Genomic DNA, 23,246 nt, shown 5'->3' with positions numbered 1-23,246 from the left:
GGCATTGGAACTGCAGTTAAAAAAAACTCCTCTAATGCCCCAGCGATGAGTGAGCCCAGGGCGAACAGGAATGACCACCGGGTCTCCTCCTTGGCTGGGATGAGCCTGAAGCTTGAGTGAAAACTCAGGAGGGTGGTGGGACAGTGGGCAGTGGCGGAAGGGGATAGTGGTGCAGTGATAGTGACAGGGTGATAGTGGTGGGGGAGGGAGGCGGGGGGGCAGCGGTGGTCGCAGGTGACAGTGGTGGGATTCATTGCAACACCTGTGCACCTTACCAAGGGTTGTGGGGAGGGGGTTCACTCTCACAACAACCTGTTCTTTTCTTCTTTACAGCTTCAATCCACTAATTAAAAGAATTTGGGGTTTTTGCTTAATGGAGTAGTAGATGACCAAGTCTTCATTATACCTGAGTATATTATGAGTATATTATGCCTCTCAATCAATTAGTGGTATTTAATAATAATAATGTTGGTATTTAAGCGCTTACTATGGGCCAAGCACTGTTTTAAGCGCTGGGTAAATACAAGGTAATTACGTTGTCTCACGTGGGGCTCACAGTCTTAATCCCCATTTTACAGATGAGGTAAGTGAGGCCCAGAGAAGTGAAGTGACTTGCCCGAAGTCTCACAGCTGATTAGTGGCAGAGCTGGGATTAGAAACCACGACCTCTGACTCCCAAACCCGTGCTCTTTCCACTGAGCCATGCCGCTTCTCATTTACTCAGCACTTACTGAGTGCAGAGCACTTAGTGTGTTGGTATATTCTGTTAGTGTGTCTTCCCCAACATTTCCCAGATCCATCCTTTCCTCACAATCTAAACAGCCGTGACCTGGTCCAGTTGTGCCGTCAGAGTCTGCTACTGCATCAGCCTCCTCACTGGTTTCCCTGTCCTCAACCTCTCAATCAGTCAATGGTATCTACTGAGCACTTACTGTTTGAAGAGCACTGTACTGAGCATTTGGAAGAGTATAACACAGTGGAGTGGGTAGATGTGATTCAAGGAGCTTACAGTCTAGGAGGTAGGAGAGTTGGTGAGGTAAGAGAAAGAGAGAGCTGATTGAGTGACTTTAAGACCTATGGTAAGGAGTTTCTGTTTGATGTGAAGGTGGATGGGCAACCATTAGATGTTTTTCATTCATTCATTCAATCGTATTTATTGAGGTCTTACTAAGTGCAGAGCACTGCACTAAACGCTTGGAAAGCACAATTCAGCAACAAATAGAGACAATCCCAAGGGATGGTGAGATGTAGATTGAATGTTTTTTTAGAAAAATGATCTGGGCAGAAGATTGAAGTATAGAAGGGCCTCTGCACACAGAGGGAAAGAGTATAGCAGCGTGGCTCAGTGGAAAGAGCACGGGCTTGGGAGTCAGAGGTCATGGGTTTGAATCCCGGCTCTGCCACTTGTCAGCTGTGTGACTGGGCAAGCCACTGCACTTCACTGGGCCTCAGTTACCTCATCTGTAAAATGGGGATTACGACTGTGAGCCTCATGTGGGACAAACTGATTATCCTGTATCTACCCTGGCGCTTAGAACAGTGCTCTGCACATAGTAAGCGCTTAACAAATAGCAGCATTATTATTATTATTGTTATTATTAAAGAGACAGGAGGAAGGGAGATCAGCAAGGAGGCTGATGCAGTAGTTCAGGTGGACTATGATAAGTGCTTAGATCAGCATAGTAGCACTGTAGATGGAGAGGAAGCGGTGGATTCTAGAGATGTCGTAAAGGTAGAAACATCAGGATCTTGTGTCACAGATGGAATAAGCGATCTGAATGACAGAGATGAGCTGAGGATAATGCCAAGGTTATGGACTCATGAGACGGAGGGTGGTGGTCCTATCTACTGTGATGGGAAAGTCTTGGGAAGGACAGGGCTTGGGTGGGAAGATGAGAAGTTGGTTTTGGATATTTTGAGTTACAGATGTCAGTAAGACATCAAAGTAGGGATGTCCTGGAGGCAGGAGGAAATGTGAGATTGCAGAGAAGAAGAAAAGTCAGGGCTGGAGAGGGAGATTTGAGAATCATCCATAGAGATGTGGTAGTTGAAGCCGTTTCTGCTCTATACTTCACTCTGCTACTGCTCATATCATTTTTCTGCAGTGTTGTTTCGCACACGCCTCCCCATCCTTCAAAACCCACCGATGGTTGCCAGCCCTTTTATCATCAAGCAGAAACACCTGACCATCGGCTCCAACCGCTTCCCTGCTGGGTCTCCTTACCTATTCACTCTTTTCTCCAGCTACCCCAGTTTGCACTCTCCACTCCTCCCAACTTCACTTTCTCACTTTCCTCTTTCTCATCTTTCTGGCTTCCAAGTCCGGGCTCACATCCCTCCCAGAACTCCCAGCCTTCTTCAAGTCAGCCAGACCTCAGCTCTCCCACCTTGGAGCCCTTCTGAGATTCCCAGTTCCTCTGGGAGCCTTCCCTGGTAAATTTGTCTTCTCCCTGGGTCTCATTCTCTCCACTTTCATTTCAGAACTTTGCAATCGCTCCTGGTGAAGGGGAAAAGAAGCCAGTGATATGGGAGAAGAAAGGAAGGTGGGGGCCGGGAAGGACCTACTGGCCCCTTTGCGAACTGGCAGGGAGCGTGTTTACCAACTCCGTTGTATTGTACTCTCCCAAGCACATAGTGGAATGCTCTTCTCATGGTAAGCTATCAATAAATACCACTGATTGATTGATTGATTGAGGGGACTTGTTAGAAGATGATAATCAGCTCGGATGCCGAGTTGCTTCCTAGCAGCATTTGGACCCAGCAGTAACCTTTTACATTCACGAGGGGGCAGCTCAGCACCCTGCAGCAGGATGTGCACCAGGAAATGAAAGCCATGCAAGGGGTTAACGAGGCTCCTCTGAAGTGCTTAAAGTGCTACCAAGAAGCAGCCTCTAGGTGGGGAGACCTGGGCTCAGTTTCCAGCTCAAACTTGTTCTTCTCAGCATTCCCTGGCACCTCATTAGGACCTCTGTATAACAAACTCCTTTCTGGAAGAATCTCCACACACACACAAGTCCCTGGAGGCAGGCGGGAGCTCAGGGCCACAGGAGGGGAGACTGGGAGGAGGGATGAGGATAGAGCAGAAGTGAAGCTGCCGGTGTCTCTGTACAACTAGAGATTGCTCTGGGCAACGATGGCATGGCGGAGAAGCCACGGCAGTGCAGGGGCTCTAGAGCAGGCTCGGGTGAGGCGCAGTCCGGTGCCACACCCCTTCCCCAGGTTGGGGACAGGAGTGCTGGTCAGCCCCCAACCACAGGGCAGCACCACTTTGCAGCTGAATTCCTCCTCAGCTGCTCTGGTGGCTCGATGGAGGCCTGTTCTCCTCTCCCTTCAAGCTGCCTATGTCTTCTCCCACTGCTTCCCTTCCAGTCCTTCCACTTCCCCAGCCAAACTCCTGTCTGCCTTCCACTTCCCCAGCCAAACTCCTGTCTGCCTTCCACCCCGTTTTCCAGCCCTGAAAGGGAAACATTTTGGCCTCATGCTTCTCAGTCCCTGTGACCACGGCTTCTCCAGTCCCATGTTGGGGGCAGGGGCTTGGGCCCAGAGGACTCCCAGATGCAGCAATGAGACTGCCCGACCTCAGTCCCACCGATCTCTGCTGGGAGATCCCCTCCTCACCCTGATCTCTGATCCTCCTCTTCCCACCCACTCCTGCTCTCTGCTGGGGGAGCCCCTTCCCTCCCACAGATCTCATCTGGGGGAGTCCCTCTTCTTTCCTTCCCCAGATCTCTGCTGGGGGAGCCCTACTTCCCTCTGCCTATGAGCTCCGCAAGCCCAAACTCACTTTGGTTTCTCGGAGGAGAAACTGTAGGTCCCGCCCACTGAGAATGCCATGGTTTTTCACATAGCCGGGCACGTGGATGGTGCTTGTCCCGTGGACGGTCCCGTGGACCTCAGTGTAGGCATGGATGATGTCCAAGTAACTCTTCTTGTCCTGGGGAAAGGGCACACACCATGTCATTTTCTGCACCTCCCCCAGGGCAGGGGCTCCCCTGGGGGCCCTGGCTGGGCACTGGCCACCCTGCCCACAGCCCTGCAATCTTAGGGAAATTGGCCCCAGGAGGCCTGTCTTGGGGGGCACTTGTGACAGGGAGACACCGGGCTGCTGCAGCCAGCTGGAACCAGTGAACAAAGCGTTACCCAAGGGAGACCAAACCAAGGCGACCTCCGCGGTTCCAGCCTGCTCGCTCACTAACAGACTGGAACAGTAACCGCCAAGGGCCAGGTGGCCTGGGCACTGCTGTCGGTCCCAAGTGCCTGCCTGTGCACACTGGCCCATGGAGCCCTGCAGCGAGGGAGGATAGAGCCGATCCCTTTTTGGGGGACCAAGGGCTGTTCCCCTTCTGCCCCGACTAAGGGGGAAATGGCTTCCAGAGGGCAGCTTCCAAGGGACAGTTTCTGTCTCTCCCTGTTGTCCTAGCCCTAGGAATGGGCCTTGGAATTACTGTTTCCCAGAAGCAGGCCCAGGGCCCCATCAGCCAGTCAGTCACCAGGCTCTGGGCGCTGCCAGCCGGTCAGTTCCTGGGCCCCACCAGCCAGTCAGTCACCAGACTCCGGGCCCTACCAGCTGGTCAGTCTCCAGGCCCTGGGCCCCATCAGCTGATCATTCACCAGGCCCCGGTTGTCAGGATGAATGCACTGACATCGGACGGATGAGTGGTTCCTCTGACCAGGAGGCTTCCGCCCCACCCCAGCAGATTCCGGACCGTGGGGCACCTGCAGGTACCGGGCCTCTGAGAATCACTCAGCCGTTATCCAAATGAGGAAGCCCCAGATGCGCCCTGCTCTCAGGCCGCTCAGGGCAGGAAGCCTGTGGCTTGTAAAACTGATTCTATTTCCTCATTGCAAGCAGAGCAGCTTACAGCTAACAGCTCCTTTTCCTGCCCCTGGCTTGCTGGCCTGCCTGCCTGCCTGCCAGTGCTTTTGGCTGAGGTGTTTGTCAGTCGAATAGGCACAGTAAACACTCTGTACCCCCTCACCTGAGAGCAGCCCAGTCTCCTTCCCCAGGCTCAGCTGCTGGACACGTTAATTGCTTGGCAAAGGCCCAGCCGAGCAAAAGGGCAGAGTGACACACAAGGCATCTGGGAGAAGGAATAGCAGAGCTACCCAAAGGTACTCAGAATCCGGGAATGGCATGAGGTACCCCCACAGAAATGGGTCTAACCACCGAGCTGAACTGAGTCTGGAGATGGAGAGAGGAGAGTCAGGGGTCTCAGATGGTGTGTGCAGGGTGTTACTGGGGAAGGGTCAGGGCCGGAGAGGGGAAAAGCAGGGGTTCTGGGTCACGATGGACCATGGTGGGTCTCCGGGGTTGTTAGGGATGGAGAGGGGAGAGTTAGGAGTGTTGAATAGTCCATCCCTGATCATGAGGGCAACCAACCCACAGCTCACAGTTCCTCCCAGTGCCCTAGTGCCTTTAGGACATGCCCACAGAGAAGAAAAAGCAGATTCGAATCCACAGGAAAATGGTTGTGGATTTGAATCAACTCCAGCCAGACTTGCTGCCAACAATGGGCACCTCACAAACCCATGAATCCCAACTCATGCAGCCTGGAAACCATTCTATCTGGGCTAACCATCCTCACTGAGAGACCCAATCACCATACATACCTCTTGGGGGGGTGGGGGGGGGCGGTGTGTGTGTATGTGTGTGTGTGTGTGCACGCAAGCGTGCATTTGTGTATGTGTGGGCATGTCTTTTTGTTCCTCTGTCTTTCCCCAGTACCCAGGACTATTGAGGAGGAGGAAGTTGAGGATTAGGGTGATAAAGGAGAAAAGCGTCTACCTCGGTGAGCTCTGAACCTGCACTTCCCTCATTCTCATTGGCCCCTGGATACAGGCACGTCACTGGGTGTGGTGGGGGAAGTGGAAAACTGGGGAAACAGGCCTAGCAGGTTGGCAAGATCAAAAAAAGCGGAATCATGGTCATTTCTGCGGTCTGTTCACTTCCCAGCAGGCTGTTCCAGACCTTCCCACACTGGAACATGGCTACGCCAAAGTCAGAGGACAGGAAGAAGCACTCACTTTCCAGAAGTTGTCAACTTTGCCATAAACCAGGGATTGATTCTGTCTTTTGATGTCATTAATGTGTCGAATGTCACTGGAGTTCAGGTGCTGCTCCACCACGAATCCCAGGAAGCTGTTGTCTGGAGTGTGAGCTGTGAACAAGGAGAACAGACCTTGGGCAAGTCTCTTCACTTCTCTGTGCCTCAGTTACCCATCTGTAAAATGCGGATTAAGACTGAACCCCATGAGGGACAGGGACTTTGTCCAACCTGATTACCCAGTGTTTAGTACAGTGCCTGGCACAGAGTGAGCACTTAACAAATACCATAAAAAAACACCCCAAAGAAACGGACCACCTAGGTCTGAACTCCTATCCACCAGGCCACAAGGCCATACTGGCCCCTCTTCCACCATCAGGTAGCAAAGCCACACTGGTCATCCTTCCATGGGCTGTGCCACGCCACGCCATGCCATGCCAGCCACACTCCCACTAGTCCATGAAGTCACATCGGCCACCTTTCCATCAGGCTCTATTGGCTATCCTCCCATAGAAGGCCATGCTGGATACCCTCTCACTCAGCCATGAAGGCATGCTGACCACTCTTCCATGAGGCCACACAGATGACCCTTGCCTCAAGGCCTCAATGGCCCCACTTCCACCGGACCCCCAAGTCATGCCAACCATCTTTCCAATGGACCAACAGGCCATGCCAGTCACCTTTCTGTGAGGCCGCACAAGCGGCACTTTTACCAGGTCATACTGGTACCTTTCCACTGGGCAACGAGGCCGCATGGGCCTCCCTTCCATCTGGCCGCCAGGCCATGCCAGACATTTTCTTACCAGGCCACACAGCCACTTTTCCACCAGGCTACCCAGAACAACACTTCCACTGTGCTAAGAGGCCATGTAAGCTGTCCTTCCAACATGCCATGTGGGCTACCTTTCCAATGGCTTGGAATCACGACTTCTCCAGTTGCTCTCTCATTTCACAGACTTCTGATTCACTGCCTGATTGTTTCTTGGAGCAGAACTGACAATGGGACTGAAACATCTAGGTCCCTGCTTCATGTCCAGAAACTGGGTTTCTGAACACCTTTAGGTGACGCCTAAACTGGGTTGGGGAAGAAAAGGTTGAGGAAAGGGTGCAGGGGTGCAGGGTCTCTGGCTGAAATGCTTCAGAGGCCTCAGGGATGAGAGCATAGGGTGGCGGGTCATGACTGTACCACTGGGGAAAAGGGCCAACTTCCTTTTGTTCACGATGCCTGGGGCTCAGAGGAATGAGGAATGACTCAGGAACTCTGTGCTGGACCCTGGTCCCCTCCTCTCTACGACCCATGACCTGGCAGGTCACTTGGATCCCTACTGGTGGTATGAGGCGACTCAGCCTGGGAGAGGCCCCAGTTCACCTAGAGTACATCACCAGAAGCCAAAACTAGTGACGAAAGAAGTGGGAAGGAATCCTAGGCAGGAAAGAGGGTTTGACACCCCCTGGCTGCCACCCCACTCTGAACTCGGGGAGCTTAGACCTGCCGCCTTTTCTAGGCCCTCAGGGTGTCTTCCCTCTGCCCCATCAAGGAAACTGGAGGCTCTCGCCAGAGCCGATTTGAAAACCAGTCAGGGGACACAAGCCCAAGTGCCTGTGTAGACCCAGGTGTGCACATGTGTGTGTGGGAATGGACTTGGGTGTGTGCAGAGTGCTGTACTGGGCTCCCGCCATGTGCTGTGCATGGTCCTGGGTGTCCTTGCAGTGTGGGGTGCCATATTGGGAGCCCACCTTGGGGAGCAGGCCACATTGGACACTGCAAGATACATGGCACCATGCCTAGCACTGCCTTAAGCACTTAGGACCATGACACAGGAGTCATGACCACTGTCCTGAAAGGCTGACAATCCAGCAGGCTCAGAGACTCACACTCTACCCACAGGACTCATCCCTAAAGGAGGAAGGAAGTGTCCCGATTCTCCAGCTTGAACACGGTGCCAGAAGCTGAGCCCAGTGGCTGGACGGTTCCCAGGATTGAGCGTCTCACCGGCAGCTGGTTTACACAGAGCACATTCTGGGAGATGTCGCTTCTACCTGTGACCATTTACTTGAACCGCTCACCTTAGCTTCTCCCCAGCTTAGCTCAACAGCCTGCGAAGCAGCAGCAAATTAAAGCCCAGATAGTCATTATATTAAAATAGAGAAGAAAAGTGGGGAGAGAGAGAGAGAGAAAGAGAGTATGTGTGTGAATGAACAATGTACACAGAGCCATTTGATGAAGAGAAGCAGCTTGAGGGTTTCTGACTGTGGCTGTATTGCTTAGTGACTTGGAATGCCTGGGGCCACTCCTGCCTTAGAAAGCTAGTTTCTTTTCACCCCTGCCAAGAGGCTTTTCACAAAACCTGATCTGGGGACTAGAATAAAGGTCCGTGTTCTCCCAGCAGTGGCCACCACAAGGGTTGGATGAGGAGATCTTGGATGGCCAAGAGTCAGTGAGTCAGTCAGTAGTATTTATTGAGCACTTATTGTGTGCAGAGCACTGTGAAAAGCACTTGGAGAGTACAATATAACAACCTCCCAAAGAGATAGGAACCAGAACCCATGTCCACGGAGGGGCCCTACCCATGATGGGCGAGGAGAGGGGACCAGTGGGGACGGGCTGGGCTGGGTCTGGCCACAAAGCGGCACCTACCAGCAGCCCTTCAGAGGCCCGGGACATCAAAGATGCTAGTTCAGAGCCCAGAAGGAAGCCAGTGAACCATGCCCTGGGCACTATTGCTGATGTGATGATGCAAATGGGATGGGGGAAATGAAACTACTTTTGATTTCAGGTCTCACAGTGGGGGTGGGGGGTGGGAAAGGAGAAGGAGAGCAGAAAGGTATTGAAACAGCGATGATGATACCTCCACCGACAGTGACGAAGCCACCTCTACCGACGACATCGACAACACCAGTGAACCACTGCTATCGGCGCCTCCCACTGACCGATACCACTGGCCCAATCGCTACCACAGCTCTACAACACCAGTGACACCACCACCAACAACAACACCAGCAACGCTGCTGACCCCAACAGAATCTCTGCTACCAATGACACTAACAACACCACTGAAACACCGCTATCGCTGCCCACCACTGGCCAACACCACTGGCACCATGACACCACAACACCACCACCAATGACACCTACAACACTGCTGATGCCGACAAAAAACACCACTACCAATGACACCAATAACACCAGCTAAGTACCACTACCATCGCCCTCCTCTGACCAACCCCATCGGCACCACCGCCACAAATGACACCACAACTCGGCTAACGCCAACTCAAAACCACTAAAAGCAATAACAATAGCATTGCCAACGCCAGAAAAGCACCGCTTACCGCCAAACCACTGCTATCTGTCACCGCCACTGATAGACACAACCGCTACTGAAGACACCGACACCATTGACCTGGGTCTTAATTTGCTGCTTCACCATTATTGGCCACCACCTCTGACACCACCGCTTCTGATGACCCCAAAGACCTCACCGGATCACTCCCCTTGGCCACCACCACTGACCCACATCACTGACACCACCACTACTAATGACACCAACATCACAAGCACCGATGATACCACTGACATTGACGAAACCACCATTGAAACACCTCTATTGGCTACCACCACTGACCGATATCATGGACACCACTGCTATCGATGACATCGACCACACCACCGACATTCGTAATCCAGACAGGACCACCAACATTGACCGCTGACATGGATGAAATGACTGCAATCAATGACAACCAACGATAGCAGTGAACCACCGCTATCGGCCACTACCCCAACCAGCATCGCCGTAACATCACTACCAACGACACTAGTGACAGTGACACTACCGACACCGACCACACCGCTGACCCGATGACATCCCCGATCTGCCAATGCCAATGAAACCATCGCTTACAACGGCACCGATGACACGGATGAAACTGCTGACTCCTGCACTGCTGACACTCACGAAACCAGATGCCAGTGACAGCAGAAACATCAAAGATAGGCATGGCCTATCACTTATGGCCCTGAGAGTCTAGATGTCCTTCCTGCCAGCACTGCCAGGATCCAATAATCAAGGGCAGAGTGGCACTCTTTTTCTTCTGGTGCTTGGAGAGCTACAGCCCAGCGGCAAGGACACCCATCTGCAGAAGAGATGTCCAACTTCCAACCTACATTCACACTCCAGTCCATGCCAGGAATCCAACTCAGGCCACCTCAGCCACAGCCCTCCCCCTCCCTCTGCTTCTGCCATCTTTCTCCTGCCTCTGCCTTTCCCCACCCTCCTTTGTTTTCTTCACCCTCTTCTAGTCTCGCTCCTCCTGCTTCCCCACTCCTCCCCCATTTTCTTCTATTCTCTCTGCCCCACCTTCTCACTCTCTTCTATTATCCCTCCCTTCTCCTGTTTCCCCCCATTCTCCCCTACCCACCTCTGCCCATCCCCACCCTCCTGGGACAGGGAACGCATGATCGATTGGGTCAAGGGGACGAGTCCTTACGGAACATGGTGTAAAACTGCTGCGGGTTCAGGTTCCACTTCCCCCATGGGGTCTTGTGACCTTTCGCCTGGGCATAGTGAGCATGGTTGAACTCTGGCTCGGTCCCGAAGGAATCCAGCACACGCAGCATGCACCTGGAGGGAGACAACACCCACTAGAACACAGCCCTAGGCCTCTGCCTTCAATGGAAGGGAGCAGGGGTCATCGGCTTAGATCTCCTTCAGGCACCAATGGGGAAACACATGTGATAAAAATACAATTGTGGATGATAGCAAAAGTATTTGCTGTGAATTTGCTACTTGCTCTTCAAATACAAATCTGTATTAAATGGCTTGGAAAGGCACCATCATCAGAAGCAACAGCATTTTGTGTGTTCCTACTGCAGACAAGGAACAGCGTGAGCTAGTGGAAAGAGCACGGGCCTGGGAGTCAGGCGATGTGGGATCTAATACTGCCTCTACCACTCATCTGCTGTGTGATCTCGGGCAAGTCACTTAACTTCTCTGTGCTTCAGTACAAAATGGGGATTCAAGACCTGTTCTGTCGCTTACTTGGATTGTGAGCGCCATGTGGGACCTGATTATCTTGCATATACCCTGGTGGTTAGTACAGTGATCAACATATAGTAAGCACTTAATAAATACCACAATCAATATTTTTATTATTATTAGACCATATCCTGCACTGGGCACCTGTCATGGGCCAGATGCTATGCTAATAATAATAACAAAAACAATAATAACAATAATAATAGCTGTGGTATTTAAGTTTTTATTATGTCCCAGACCTCTCCTATAAATCGACGCATTATTGTGGCAGTAGAATTTGCATATGCTGATGAAGCTTAGAACTATGCCATATAGGGTTAATGGAAAGGTCATAAGCCATAATGGAAAGGTCTAAGATGAAGCATCAGACAAAGTTGATTCACCTGTGCTGGGCAGTAGCAGCATGGGGAAGAGTCAAAGGCGGAGACTTTGAGCAAAGATTCAAGTTTTTATTGCGCGGAAGAAGATGATAGTAAACCACTTCCTTATCTATACCAAGAAAACTCTATAGACACACATATCAGAATGACTTTACGACAAAACATGGGACATTCTGAAGAGGGTTTGTCCATGGAGTTGCTATGGGTCGGAAATGACCCGACGGCATTTGAAGAATGTGCCAGTGCTGGGATGGATACAGGAAAACTGGGTCAGACACAGTCCCTGTCCCACATGGGGTTCACAGTCTTCATCCCTTTTACAGATGAGGTAATTGAGGCACAGAGAAGGGAAGTGACCTGCTCAAGGTTACAGCAGACAAGTGACGGAGCTGGGATTAGAACCCAGGTCCTTCTGATTCCCAGGCCCGGGCTCTATCCACTAAGCCATGCTACTTCTCTAGGCACCTTTCATGGGCTGGGCCCTGCCCTGGGCACCTGTCACAAGCTGAGTCTTGTCCTGGGCACCCATCGTGGGCCAGGCTTTGTCCTGGGTGCTTCTTCTGACCTGGGGCCTGACCTGCATATTTGGGAAATAAACCAAGTGGGAAAGGGTCAATCCATGCTCTCAACGGGCTCATGACATCAGCAGCAGCAGCAGCAGTAGCAGCAGCAGCAAATTTCCTCTTTTCTTAATGGGCCAAATCAGCACTAAAAGAGATCAATCAGATCCAAATGGACTTTAAACAAAGAAAAGGGGATTATACCGGTTTTCGGGAAAACTTGGATCAGTTAACTCAACTGGTACTAAAGGACTCGGCCTATCTCAACCCAGATCCTCGGCAGGACAAAATGCACTCTTAATCCCAGACCCCAAAGAGAATAAATGAAACATGCAAAACAGGAGTCCTCAGACAAACCCCGAAAGAGTAATGTGTCCATAGGAGTCACTACTCAAACCCAAATGGTTCCCACAAGGTGCTCATTTCCTTGAGTCCAAACCCCCACCCCCAGCCCTGCCCCAGTTCCCCAAGAAAGTCTCCTACATCCCCTGGACTCTGTCAGAAACCCTCATCGCCTGGAGGAGCCCTGGTCAACATCCACCCTGGCAGGGAAATGAGCCAGGAACTCCATGGTTCATTTCTTCAGGGCAATAATCCAGTCACCCGAGGGAACTTTATGGCACCTGAGGACTATTGAATCTGAACCACAAAAGTGTGGGTAACACAGTGCACACACACAGTGCATGACCAAAGCTGGGGGCTCTCTGCCTGCTGTAGGCAGCAGGTTGAGCATACACTCAACAATTGCAAACCAGCATGTCTTAGAAATTCAGCTGAGTTGAAGTCAAGCTTTGAAAAGCTTTGTGCAGGCCCAGACCAGCCCCAGCCTGTTGCCTGAGCCGGAAGGGCGGGAGCTTGGCTGGAGTCCCCCTTTCTCAGTGGCAGCTCGCCCTGCGGGCTGGAGATGCAGCAGCTGCTCCACACTTTCCCTGACTCCCAGTCTCAGGCTTCTTCCACTGCCCCCTTTACAATATATCACTGCCCTCTGATTGTCCCTCCCTTGAGCCCCTCAGGCCAAAGCTCACCAGGAGCAAAAGGTCTATAATTTTTTTCTGGAAAGCCCATTGGGAGAAAGCAGGCAGCCTAAGCCAGAGAAATCCCTCTTCCACATTTCTGGGAGCCAAAGTCTGCGCAAGACTGGCCATACCCTGCCTCGAGAGCGGAGTCTTTGCTGACTTGTGGGGCTCGGACCCTCACGAATGGTGACTTTGCAGACTGGTGGGGCCCAGATCCCAGTGACCAGGCAAAATGGCGAAAGATGTGGGCAACTCTGGCCTGCTAAACTTGAGGAACCATGAAGATCATGTCCTGAAGCTACTGATGTGGTCATGGGTCTGCGCTCTGATCTTGCTCTGATATTGGGAAGACCTGCTGTCCCTGGTCTTTCCAACTCACTGCGTGGTTCTGCACTGCCAGGGATGGTGCTCCTATTCCAAACACCCCCAGAGGGCTCCACACCCCTGGTCACTCCAAACATTTGGATGATTCAAGCGTGTTCTGCTTTCATGCCGGGCAAACAAGAAGCAAATGATCCTGGTCAAAGAATTTGACAGTGAGCCATCCACCCTCACTGCCCACCTTCCCCATTTAGCTTCACTACCTAGCCATGTGGAGAAGCAGCGTGGCGCAGTGGAAAGAGCACAGGCTTTGGAGTCAGGGCTCATGAGTTCGAATCCCAGCTCTGCCACTTGTCAGCTGTGTGACTGTGGGCAAGTCACTTCACTTCTCTGTGCCTCAGTTCCCTCATCTGTAAAATGGGGATTAAGACTGTGAGCCCCACGTGGGACAACCTGATTCCCCTGTGTTTACCCCAGCGCTTAGAACAGTGCTCTGCACATAGTAAGCGCTTAACAAATACCAACATTATTATTATTATTATGTCACAGGTCCACACTGCCTGTCCATACCATACATCCACACTGTTCATCCTTGCCACCATCCACTCTGCCCATCCTCTCTGCCTGACCATGTTTCACACATCCACAATACAGATCCACACTGCTCATCCTCATTGCCTGCCCTTGCTGTCTGTCCACAGTAGAAGTCCATGTTGTCCATGCTCACTGCCTGGACACACCACACATCTGCACCACCCATCCCTACTGCCTGGCTACAGCACAGATCTATAGCTCCTGTCCCTGCTGCCCACATTTCTTATCCACAGCACATGTCCACACTGCCCTGACCCCAGTCTGAGGGTTTTTTATTTTATCTAGGTGAAAGTTTGTTGGCCACATGCATGTCAGCAAGCCTGGGGGGCGGCAGCTGGAGGGGAAATGGAAAGCTCCAGGCAGAGATCCAGGTCCTCCCCTACTCGGGGCTGGGGTGAATGTTACAGAAACATATCTGAAAGTTCAGGCGTCTCCTCTAATTGACAGCAAATGGATTGTAAATGGAAACAGAACGGATGCGGCCCTGTGCTGCCAGCAGGCCAGGTATCTGCTGGTAGGCCAGCCGTCTGGCTGGCCGGCAACTCCTGAAACCAACCAAGACACAGACGGACCCAACTGCCAGTCAGCCAGTGATAGAGAAAGAGCATCTTCGATCAACTGTGTAACCTCTGGAACCCTCAGCTTCTTCCTGGGCCTGAGCAGTTACAGGCAGATGGGACTTCTAAATACTGCTGAATGGAAGTACCAATTGGACATTTCCTTTTTGGGATGATTACTACAAGGGACTGACATCAGCAAATTTCCTCTTTGTGAACCTGGCCTCTCTGTCTAAGCCCAGGTGACCTCAGGGGAAGATCAGGCTGGTGGCCACATCACCACTTCACTCACTCAATCTCAGGGAATGGGGTGAATTTCTCGAGTGGGCCACAAGTAGCATAGGGTTCTGGCCTTTCCGCCTTATGCCGCCTCCTCTTTCCCTTTTCGATTTACTCCAGGTCTTAGGAACCTTGCCAAGGAAAGTCAATATTCAACTGTGGAAAAGGCCCAGCTTCTTCAAACACCCCCTGCACCTCTCCACCCACTAAGTAAAATGGGAAATAGCAGGGTGGAAAAATGGCTTTTTGAAGCAAATACAGAACCAGATTTAGTCAAATCAATTTCCAGACAGGGAACATGAGCTTCAGTGCCAGTAAGAAAGCAGGAGGCTGGTTACTTGAGAACTAAAGCCCAGCAAGTCACGCTGTTCTCTTAACCCTTTGAATCCAGAAAAAAGTCCAGGAAGATCTGGTAAATTTGAGTCCCACTGAGAGAAGGGGTTTCAGCTCTTTGTTCTCCAACAGTTTGGGAAATCAAAGAAGGTGAACTTTGAACATGCACAGTGAATAGCAAATAGCAAACAGCCCCTACAAAGCCCTAAATCGCCATAGCTTTTCCTCAGGGACTTCGTCCTTGCAAATTCAAGCCTCATCCAAGGGGCCTTGGATTTTCATTATTCGGTCCATCAGAGGGGGGACGGGGCTGAGAGGCATCAGGAGCCGCAGCAATGTGTTAAGCTAACCCTCTGTTAAGGAAGCAGGGTTGGCACTTCTGGATTCCCCCACTGACCTTTTGAAGCAGGATGATGGGGTGGGGAGACAGGAGGAGGCTAGCGAGAGCTCACTCACTCACTCTGCGGAGGAGGCGGAGGGAGAGAGTCAGGGAAGATGACCCGCAGAAGGGCACCCAGATGGTGGTACCGTGGCTCTGACGCAGTAAAGTCTGCAACCTTCACCCAGTGCTGCATCCACACACCCGCCCGTGGCATGCATCCCAGGCCACAGACAGAGATCCTGTCACCTCAGCCCCCATGTGGCCGAAGCCGAGCCGGGCAGCACTTACTGGTAGTGGACCCAGGATGGACCGAGGGTTTTCTTGAACTGCGTGAGCCCCACAATGTCGATGTAAATCAGCTCCACTACTTTGTCCCCTTGGGTAGGGCATCCGGACCTGTTCCCTACGACCTTCTTCATGATCCTGGGGAAAAGGAAGGGAACACTGTCACATAGGGAATGGGACCTGGGCCAAGTGGTGACTTTTCTTGGCCAAGCCTCTGCCCTGGCGGCCAGCATGGGTCTACACTGGGGACCCGAGGTTGGGCCTACCTTGCATGGCTTCGGGACTGACTACGCTGTGGGAGGGGCACTTGTCCCATCCCGCCTTGACTACTGCCACAGCCTCCTCTCTGAACTCTCTGCCTCCAGGTTCTCTTTCCAGTCCACACCTCACTCGGTTGCCTGGGTCATTTTTCTAAAATACTATTCTGCACTCATCTCCCCATCCTCAAAAACTTCTGAAGGTTTCCCATCTAGCTCCACATCAAGCAGAAACTCCTCACCATAGGCTTTAAGGCCCTCAATCAGCTCTCTCCCTCCTACCTAAACTCACTCCTCTCCCACCACAACCCAGCCAGCACAGTTCACTCCTCTGAGTGCAACCTACTGATGGGGGCTCAATCTTGTCTCTCTCTCTCTCACCACTGAGCCCTTGCTCATGCTTTCTCTCTGCCTGGAACTCTGTCTCCCCTTCATATCTGACAGTTTGTCACTCTCCCCCATCATCTCTCCTCCAGAAAGTCTTCTCTGACTAACTTCTCATTCCCCTATCCTATCTGCTCTCCCTCCTGCATTGCCTTTGCACTAGGGTCCTTACCCTGAAGCACTTTTATACACCCTCCACCTCTAGCCCCACAGCACTTATGTTAATATCCTTTTATTTTGTTGCTTCCCCTACCTGCAATTTATTAAATGTCTGTCTCCCCCACTACAGTGTAAGTGCCTTTTCAGCAGGGATAGTGTCTACTAACACTACTGTACTCTCCCAAATGGTTAGTACAGTGCAGTGCAATCAGTACTGATTGAAACTATAAGCTCATTGTGGGCAGAGAATGTGTCTGTTTATTGTTATATTGTGCTCTCCCAAGAGCTTAGTACAGTGCTTTGCACACAGGAAGCCCTCAGTAAATACAATTGAATAAATGAACAAATGAATGATTAGTTAAGTACTGGCATAGAGGGGGTGGGGCTGTCTGGCAGGAAGGAGAAGGTCCAGTGAACTAGGTCTCAGGGACAATAGGGTTGGAGCAGCCATCTGATGGAACATGGACAAGGGACATGGAGAAGCTTTTGGAGGCTTTAAATCTGCAGCCCTTCCCCTCAGAGTGGATTTCCCCTTTCTCTCAGAAAGGATCTTCCCTTCTCCCTCAGAGCGGATCTCCCCTCTTCTCAGAGAGGATCTCCCTTTTCCATTCAGAGTAAATCTCCTCCCCGACCCTCAGAGTGGATCTTCCCTTTTCCCCAGAGCAGACCTCCCCTTCCCCAGAGGCGCTCCAGGAGTCTCCAGGGAGCAGCATTGGTGACACTGGATTCTCTGGAGTTTCTGCAAATTGTATGTGTTCTTGCTCCAGGATTGGAAAGCTTGGGGTATCTCTGCCCAGTGAGAGACTCTCATCTCTCATCTTTGTGACTGGGTCTCTTTTGACCTATCAATCTCTTGGTCTCCTTCATCCTCATGTCTCTGGTTCTGGTCTCTGGAGCAATGTCTGGGGGATACAGCCCAGCCTCCCCACTGCATCCCCTGATCTCAGAGCCATTAGGAGCAGCAGCAGCCCAACTCCTGGCCAGAATTATTCTCTCTTAAACTGCAACTCTCAGACATTTTCCTGAGCAGTGACCAAGGGGTGGGGCTGCAGGAATGGAAGGAGTAAGGGCAAGGGTGTTTATGGGTGGGTGTATGAGGGCATTGCTGAGGGCAGTGAAACTGAGAGCCAGAGGGGCTCACTGACCAGTTCAGAGAGGGAAGTCTGTTGGCTGAAGGAGGAAAATTGGCTTTCCAATAATCCAGCCCCAGAAGATCATATTCCAAACAACAACCAGACTCTGCTTAAGGGTCTGGGTTTAGCCCGAGGTGAGAATAGGGAAGTCAGGGTTACTTGGGCTGCTGACGGTTAAGGACCTGGAACCACAAAGACCACACTTCTCAGTGTGAATTTGATCGTTTTCACTGCAAAGACCTGAAAGTTCAGGCAACCAAAATGGAAACTATTTCTCCTTTTCAGTATGCATGTATTCAGCTCTAGAAAACAACCTCCTTATGGACTGTTTAGTGAATGATCAGTTTCATTTTCCTCTGTAGGAAACTCACTCTTATAGAGGCTTCGCGAGTTTACACTGTCTTCGAAAATAATGTGCTTACTCCTTGAGCTCAGCCAGGGAAGCGGAAATCCTAACGCTGTGGCCCAGCAGGTAGAGGGAGGTAATTAAGTCGCTCCACTGGACCAATTCACCAAGTGGACCCCCACTGAAGGCATTCTCCGCGATCTTGAACCCGGATTCTTTGGTCAAGAGACCCAAGTGGACAAGGATCTGAAAAACAGAATGCGCGTGCAGACACACACACACACACACACACACACACACACACACACACGAGTCCTGGTTAGTCCCAGTGTCGACATGACCAACCCCTCCACTCCTCACCCCAGAGCACACCAGGGGAATACATTTGCCTTCCTCATTTTCATCAGCTCCTGAGCAGGTTTGGCCCATTCGGGGAAAGGCCACAGAGCTCCCCGGGGGGCGGGAGGTGGGGCGGGGGAGCGGTGGGAGGGTCCAGTTTGAGTAATCTCCCTCCTGGCCCCCAGTGTGGCTCCTTCTCAGAGGAGGCAGCTCAGTGGTGGCTCACTCAAAGGTGGAGCCCTCACAAGCAGGGAAGAAGAGGACCCGGGAGGGACAGCTCTCCATCTGCTCCCCATTCAAAGGGGCTGTCACTCTCTGGAGAAGGGATTGGACCAGGGTCGGGGGACCCCGGGAGCTGCAGAGACCCTGAGGGTTGCTATATTTTATTCCCATAGTTGGTTGTCAAGGGTCTGATTGCATCGTGCTGTACAAATGCTGAAAAATCTCCTGGTAAGAGGAGTCCCATGGGTGCACTCACCACGGCCATGCTATCTAATGCCAGAGCTGGCTGTCATCCAGTTGGCATCTGACCCAGGGCCATTGGGGTCCTGGGCAGAATGGCCAGAGATCCTGAGCACCCAGCCACAATAGAGTGCTGGAGTCGGGGTTGGAATGGAGCAGGTGAGTCAAGACCACCCCAAGGTCATACACTGGTCGCTGGGGATGACTTGGTTCAGCAACAAAATGGAAAAAGATCTTTCCAATGAGCTCAAAAAGGGGAGGAGGGAACTTCAGTGGAGCCCAGTGCACTGTGGTTGAAATGCCCACAGCCCTTCTTGCCCCTCCTCGGGCTATCTGCAGCCTCTCTGACCACTCCTGCACCACTCCTGGGTAGCTGCAGCCCTTCCCACCCTATGCTGGATACCCAGAGCACCCCTCCCCTCTCCAACCCTTCCCATTCCACCCCTGGGCAATAGCAGCCCCTTCTGCCCCTCCCACCACACCTCTGGGAACCTGTAGCCACTCCCATCTCACAGATGAGTCCACATGCCCTCTTGGATCAAGTATAAGCAGCAACAGCAGGACGAGGTCGCCAAATTCTCAGCCAGGGCGTGAGGGTGGGCTGCTCCCAGAAATCCCAGCTTGAATGAGACCCTTTGGAGAAAACCTGCTTGTAAGGTTTTCCCCAACATCCAACTCACCTTTTTCCGCTTTCTCCTCTCCAGGTTCTGCTTTTCAGCCAGGGACTTGACTGCTCCGATCCAGGCCGCGGCCATTCGCCGGATCCTCAACGCCATCCAGCGGAACTCCTCGTGCCTTTGCATCGTCCTGTAGAGCTGATCAAGATCCGTCTGGATTTCCGCCTGCAGGTCAAAACCACGGGGCTCGAGTTGAGGGGAGAACCTAATCCTTGGAACAAGGTTTGGACCTGGGTGGGCTGGGGTGGGGGTCGCTTCAGAGATGCTTTTGGCAAACTGGGAAGCTGGACTGCAGTGGTGCCCAGAGAGTGTGGCTCCCCAGATACCCTGCAGGGGCCCGGCTGTAGTCATGTGCCTGGGAGCGAGCACCCATGTGGCCCAGCTATTCCCCCGGTTGGCCTGGTGCCAGGTCCCAGGAGCTAGCATCAAACTTCCCTCTTGGCAATGAGTGGGCCCTCCAGGAGCTCAGAGAACTGGGCTCCACACTCTGTGTGGGCAGAATCCCCGGGGTACAGTGGGCGGCTGAGGCCAGGACTCAGGAGACAGGGTGCCAGCAGGGCCAGTAGCCATCTGAGACTCATCCTGCCATTCAGGCACCAGCTGCTTCCACGCAGGGAAGGAAGTGGCAGAGAGCCTGGGGCAGGCACAGGATGGGTTGGGCTCAGGGCAGGGACAGGCCAGAATGGGCAAGCTTAGGGACTAGGCAGCATGGGGTAGAGGCAGGCGGAACATCTTAGACCCTTCCTCATTCATAAAGCCCCGGGGTGTGAAGAGCCCAATCTCACCATTGCCTTTTGATCCGTTTCTTCATTGGGGTTCCTTGCTCTCCACGGTAAACGAGGGCACCAGTTTTCCACCTGGAAAAGTGAGAGGCCAGGGCTGACTGGCTCTGCCTGACTCTGGGCTGAGGACCTTGTCAGTCCTTGAGATTAGGGTGCTGAACCCTGGTGATGGATTGAGTGTATCCTCCACTGACCCAACTGGGTTGGAACTCATCCCCCTTCCTTCCCCTTCCCCACTGCTGGGGAGAAAATGGACAACATCCCCCAGTCCACCCGTGGCCCAGTCCTGGCAACGGAGGTTTCGTCCCTGCGTCTGCCAGTGCTGTTCTGCCAAAGGGAGAAGTAATGGGCTTAGGTTGTGGAGGTCTAGGTGGTCCTGGCCAGTAGAAGCCTCCAGGCCTCACTCCTCCAGGACGAAAGAACAAGAGGCCACAGCTGCAGCCGCAGCATGGCTGGTAACCACCGCTGACAGAAAACTGCCACTTAACTGCCACTCAAGTCCATTTCTCAATTCTGTCACTGATGTGAGTGTGCGTGTGGAATGACAGGTGGCACAGCAGGGGATACTGCTGAGGGGGCACATAGAGGTACTCTGCTCCACAGCCAGAGAGCACCACCTGGTTTCCCCCCAAAGACCCCAACCATCATTTCAGAGGACATGAGTGTTTCTGCCTCCAGCCTGTCTGCACTTTGGTCCACACTCTGCCCTGCTGAATGAATCATCTTCCTGAAACATCCTTCAGACACATCGCTTCCTCCTCAAAAAACTCCAGTCTGCCCATCTCCCTCTGCGCTAACCTGCCGCTCAGTTATCACTCAAGCATTGACCACTGGCTTCCAGCCTCTCCCCCAGCTCACTCCCTGCCCTCTTCGATGCTCACCTTCTCATTGGACCTCACTCATGGTTCTCCAGTCTCCAGCCTCGCAAAAATCACCAGACACAACTCTCCCCATCTTCAAATCCCTTCTAAACTCCAGGAAGGCTTCCCAAGGAAGCCTTCATGAATTCATTCAGGACATCCCAGTTGTACCAATCTACACACATCCTTAGTATTCATGTACATGAGCTTATTTTTACATATTTGCATTTATATATACATATATATGTATATGTAAGTATGAATTTATTTGTAGATTCAATACAATGTACAAATAAAGCAGCATGGCCTAATGCAAAGAGCATAGGCCTGGGAGTCAGAGGACCTGGATTCTAATTTCAGTTCCACCGTGTACCTGCTGTGTGATCTTGGGCAGTCACATAATTTCTCTGCGCCTCAGTTCTCTCATCTGCAGAATGGGGATTCAATTCCTGTTCTCCCTCCTCCTTAGACAGTGAACCCCATGTGGGACCTGACTATCTTGTATCTACCCCAGTGCTTAATACAGTGCTTGGCATATAGTTAGCACTTAAAAAACACAATTATTATTATTATTCAAGTACTTACTCAGATATTTCATTCTCATGTGTTTTTTCCTCTGTCCTCATTCTTCCTCCTGCTCCCACTATATGTAAGTAATTGCTGAGTGCTTGTCCCCCACATTGGACTGTAATCAGTCAATCAATCAGTGGTGTGCTGTGTGCTGACCACTGTATTAAGCCCTTGAGAGAGTACAGTACAACAGAGTAGGTGGACACGATCCCTGCCCTCAAATAACCTACAGTCTAGGGTAAACTTCTAGGGACAGGATAAACTTCTTGAGGGCAGGAAATGTTCCCGTCTTCTGGCACAGTCTCCCAAGCACTTAGTATACCACTTCCTGCTCACTAAGTGCTTGAAAAATATCAAAAATAACTTCCTCAGCAAAACTTAGCTCAACAGCAGGTTTCTGAGCCAGAAACTCCCATCTCACCACAAAGAAAGAAGTCATGTAGGAAAGAGAGAATAACCACAAGCTAGGAGAAATAACCAAGTGAAAAACTGAAACTCTCTCTGCCTGTGGGAAATTAACCAACAGAAAGCAAGAGAGAACATGTCCCCCCTCCTCCTTCTTCCCTTCCTCCTCTCCGCCCACTATCATGTTTCCCCTTTAGGGACTGTCCTGAGAGCCAAAAAAGCCCCTCCTCCCAAGTACACCAAGAAACTTCCCTATTCACAGGAAAGAAAATGCAATCTAGGTACTCCCTGAGTACAGATCTTCCCCGGTGATGGCCCCTAAGAACAAGTCTTTTTCCCTGAAGAGTCAGGGAGAGGCTCTGAAAACTCAAGCTCATGGGGCCGGGGGAACAAGGCTGAAAGGCATTCTGTGTTCACTAGGACATTCCAAGTTACCTCAGACATTCTGTGTCCACTAGGACATTCTGTGTCCACTAGTACATTCTGTGTTTACTAAGACATTCTGTGTTCACTAGAACAGCATGTCCACTAGGACATTCTGTGTCCTCTTGGACATTCTGTGTTCATGAGGCCTGGTGATCATTTAGCTCTGATACCACCAGCAGGTCTGTTTTACCCACTGACTAATATGGGCAGTTTCCGAGGTCTTGCACACAGTGCCCGATGGTGGGACCCCTTCCTCTGCCTCTGCCTCTGCCACTCCCTCCCATCCCCTCCCAGCATTCATCAGGCCATAGAGGTAAGACAGCATGTCTCAGGGTGGGGCAGATCTTAGTCTAGGACCTCTGCCATACCTGCCCAAGCCCACATGCCTCTACCACACTCCCACCATGGTGACGAGAATTCCACGATCACCACGTTGAGGGTTGCTACCACACAGTTGATCAACAAAACCACCTACTCGATTGTCAGGCACATAAGCCGGCGATGCTATGGGAAACATTCTCTTCCTCTCCTCCTCCTTCTCTCCTCCTTTCTCTCCCATTTCCTCTCTCTTTTCCTTCCCCCTCCTCTTCAGTTAGACCAGGCAGAGCCAGTTCTCACAATAATTCCAAGGCAGAAACAAACACCTCAGAGGAGCA

General features: G+C 51.8%; 1 protein-coding gene across 2 annotated transcripts in view; it reads right to left on the bottom strand.

Annotated features, from left to right (window-relative positions):
• The window catches only part of MGAT5 (alpha-1,6-mannosylglycoprotein 6-beta-N-acetylglucosaminyltransferase), a 78,948-nt gene that overhangs the window by 6,545 nt on the left and 49,157 nt on the right, over nt 1–23,246 (bottom strand). For both annotated transcript variants that reach the window (XM_029072154.2, XM_029072155.2), the window contains exons 6-12: nt 20,333–20,404; nt 19,551–19,712; nt 18,146–18,315; nt 15,794–15,928; nt 10,536–10,669; nt 6,025–6,158; nt 3,785–3,934 (exon numbers count right to left, since the gene is read on the bottom strand). In XM_029072154.2, coding sequence (XP_028927987.1) covers nt 3,785–3,934; nt 6,025–6,158; nt 10,536–10,669; nt 15,794–15,928; nt 18,146–18,315; nt 19,551–19,712; nt 20,333–20,404 — 957 coding nt within the window. The remainder of the gene's footprint in view (nt 1–3,784; nt 3,935–6,024; nt 6,159–10,535; nt 10,670–15,793; nt 15,929–18,145; nt 18,316–19,550; nt 19,713–20,332; nt 20,405–23,246) is intronic.

This window comes from Ornithorhynchus anatinus, chromosome 9 (assembly GCF_004115215.2).
Source record: "Ornithorhynchus anatinus isolate Pmale09 chromosome 9, mOrnAna1.pri.v4, whole genome shotgun sequence".
In the NCBI taxonomy this organism is placed as follows: Eukaryota; Metazoa; Chordata; class Mammalia; order Monotremata; family Ornithorhynchidae; genus Ornithorhynchus; species Ornithorhynchus anatinus.
Note: the sequence above shows the minus strand (reverse complement) of the source record. Positions and strands in the feature narration are given on the sequence as shown.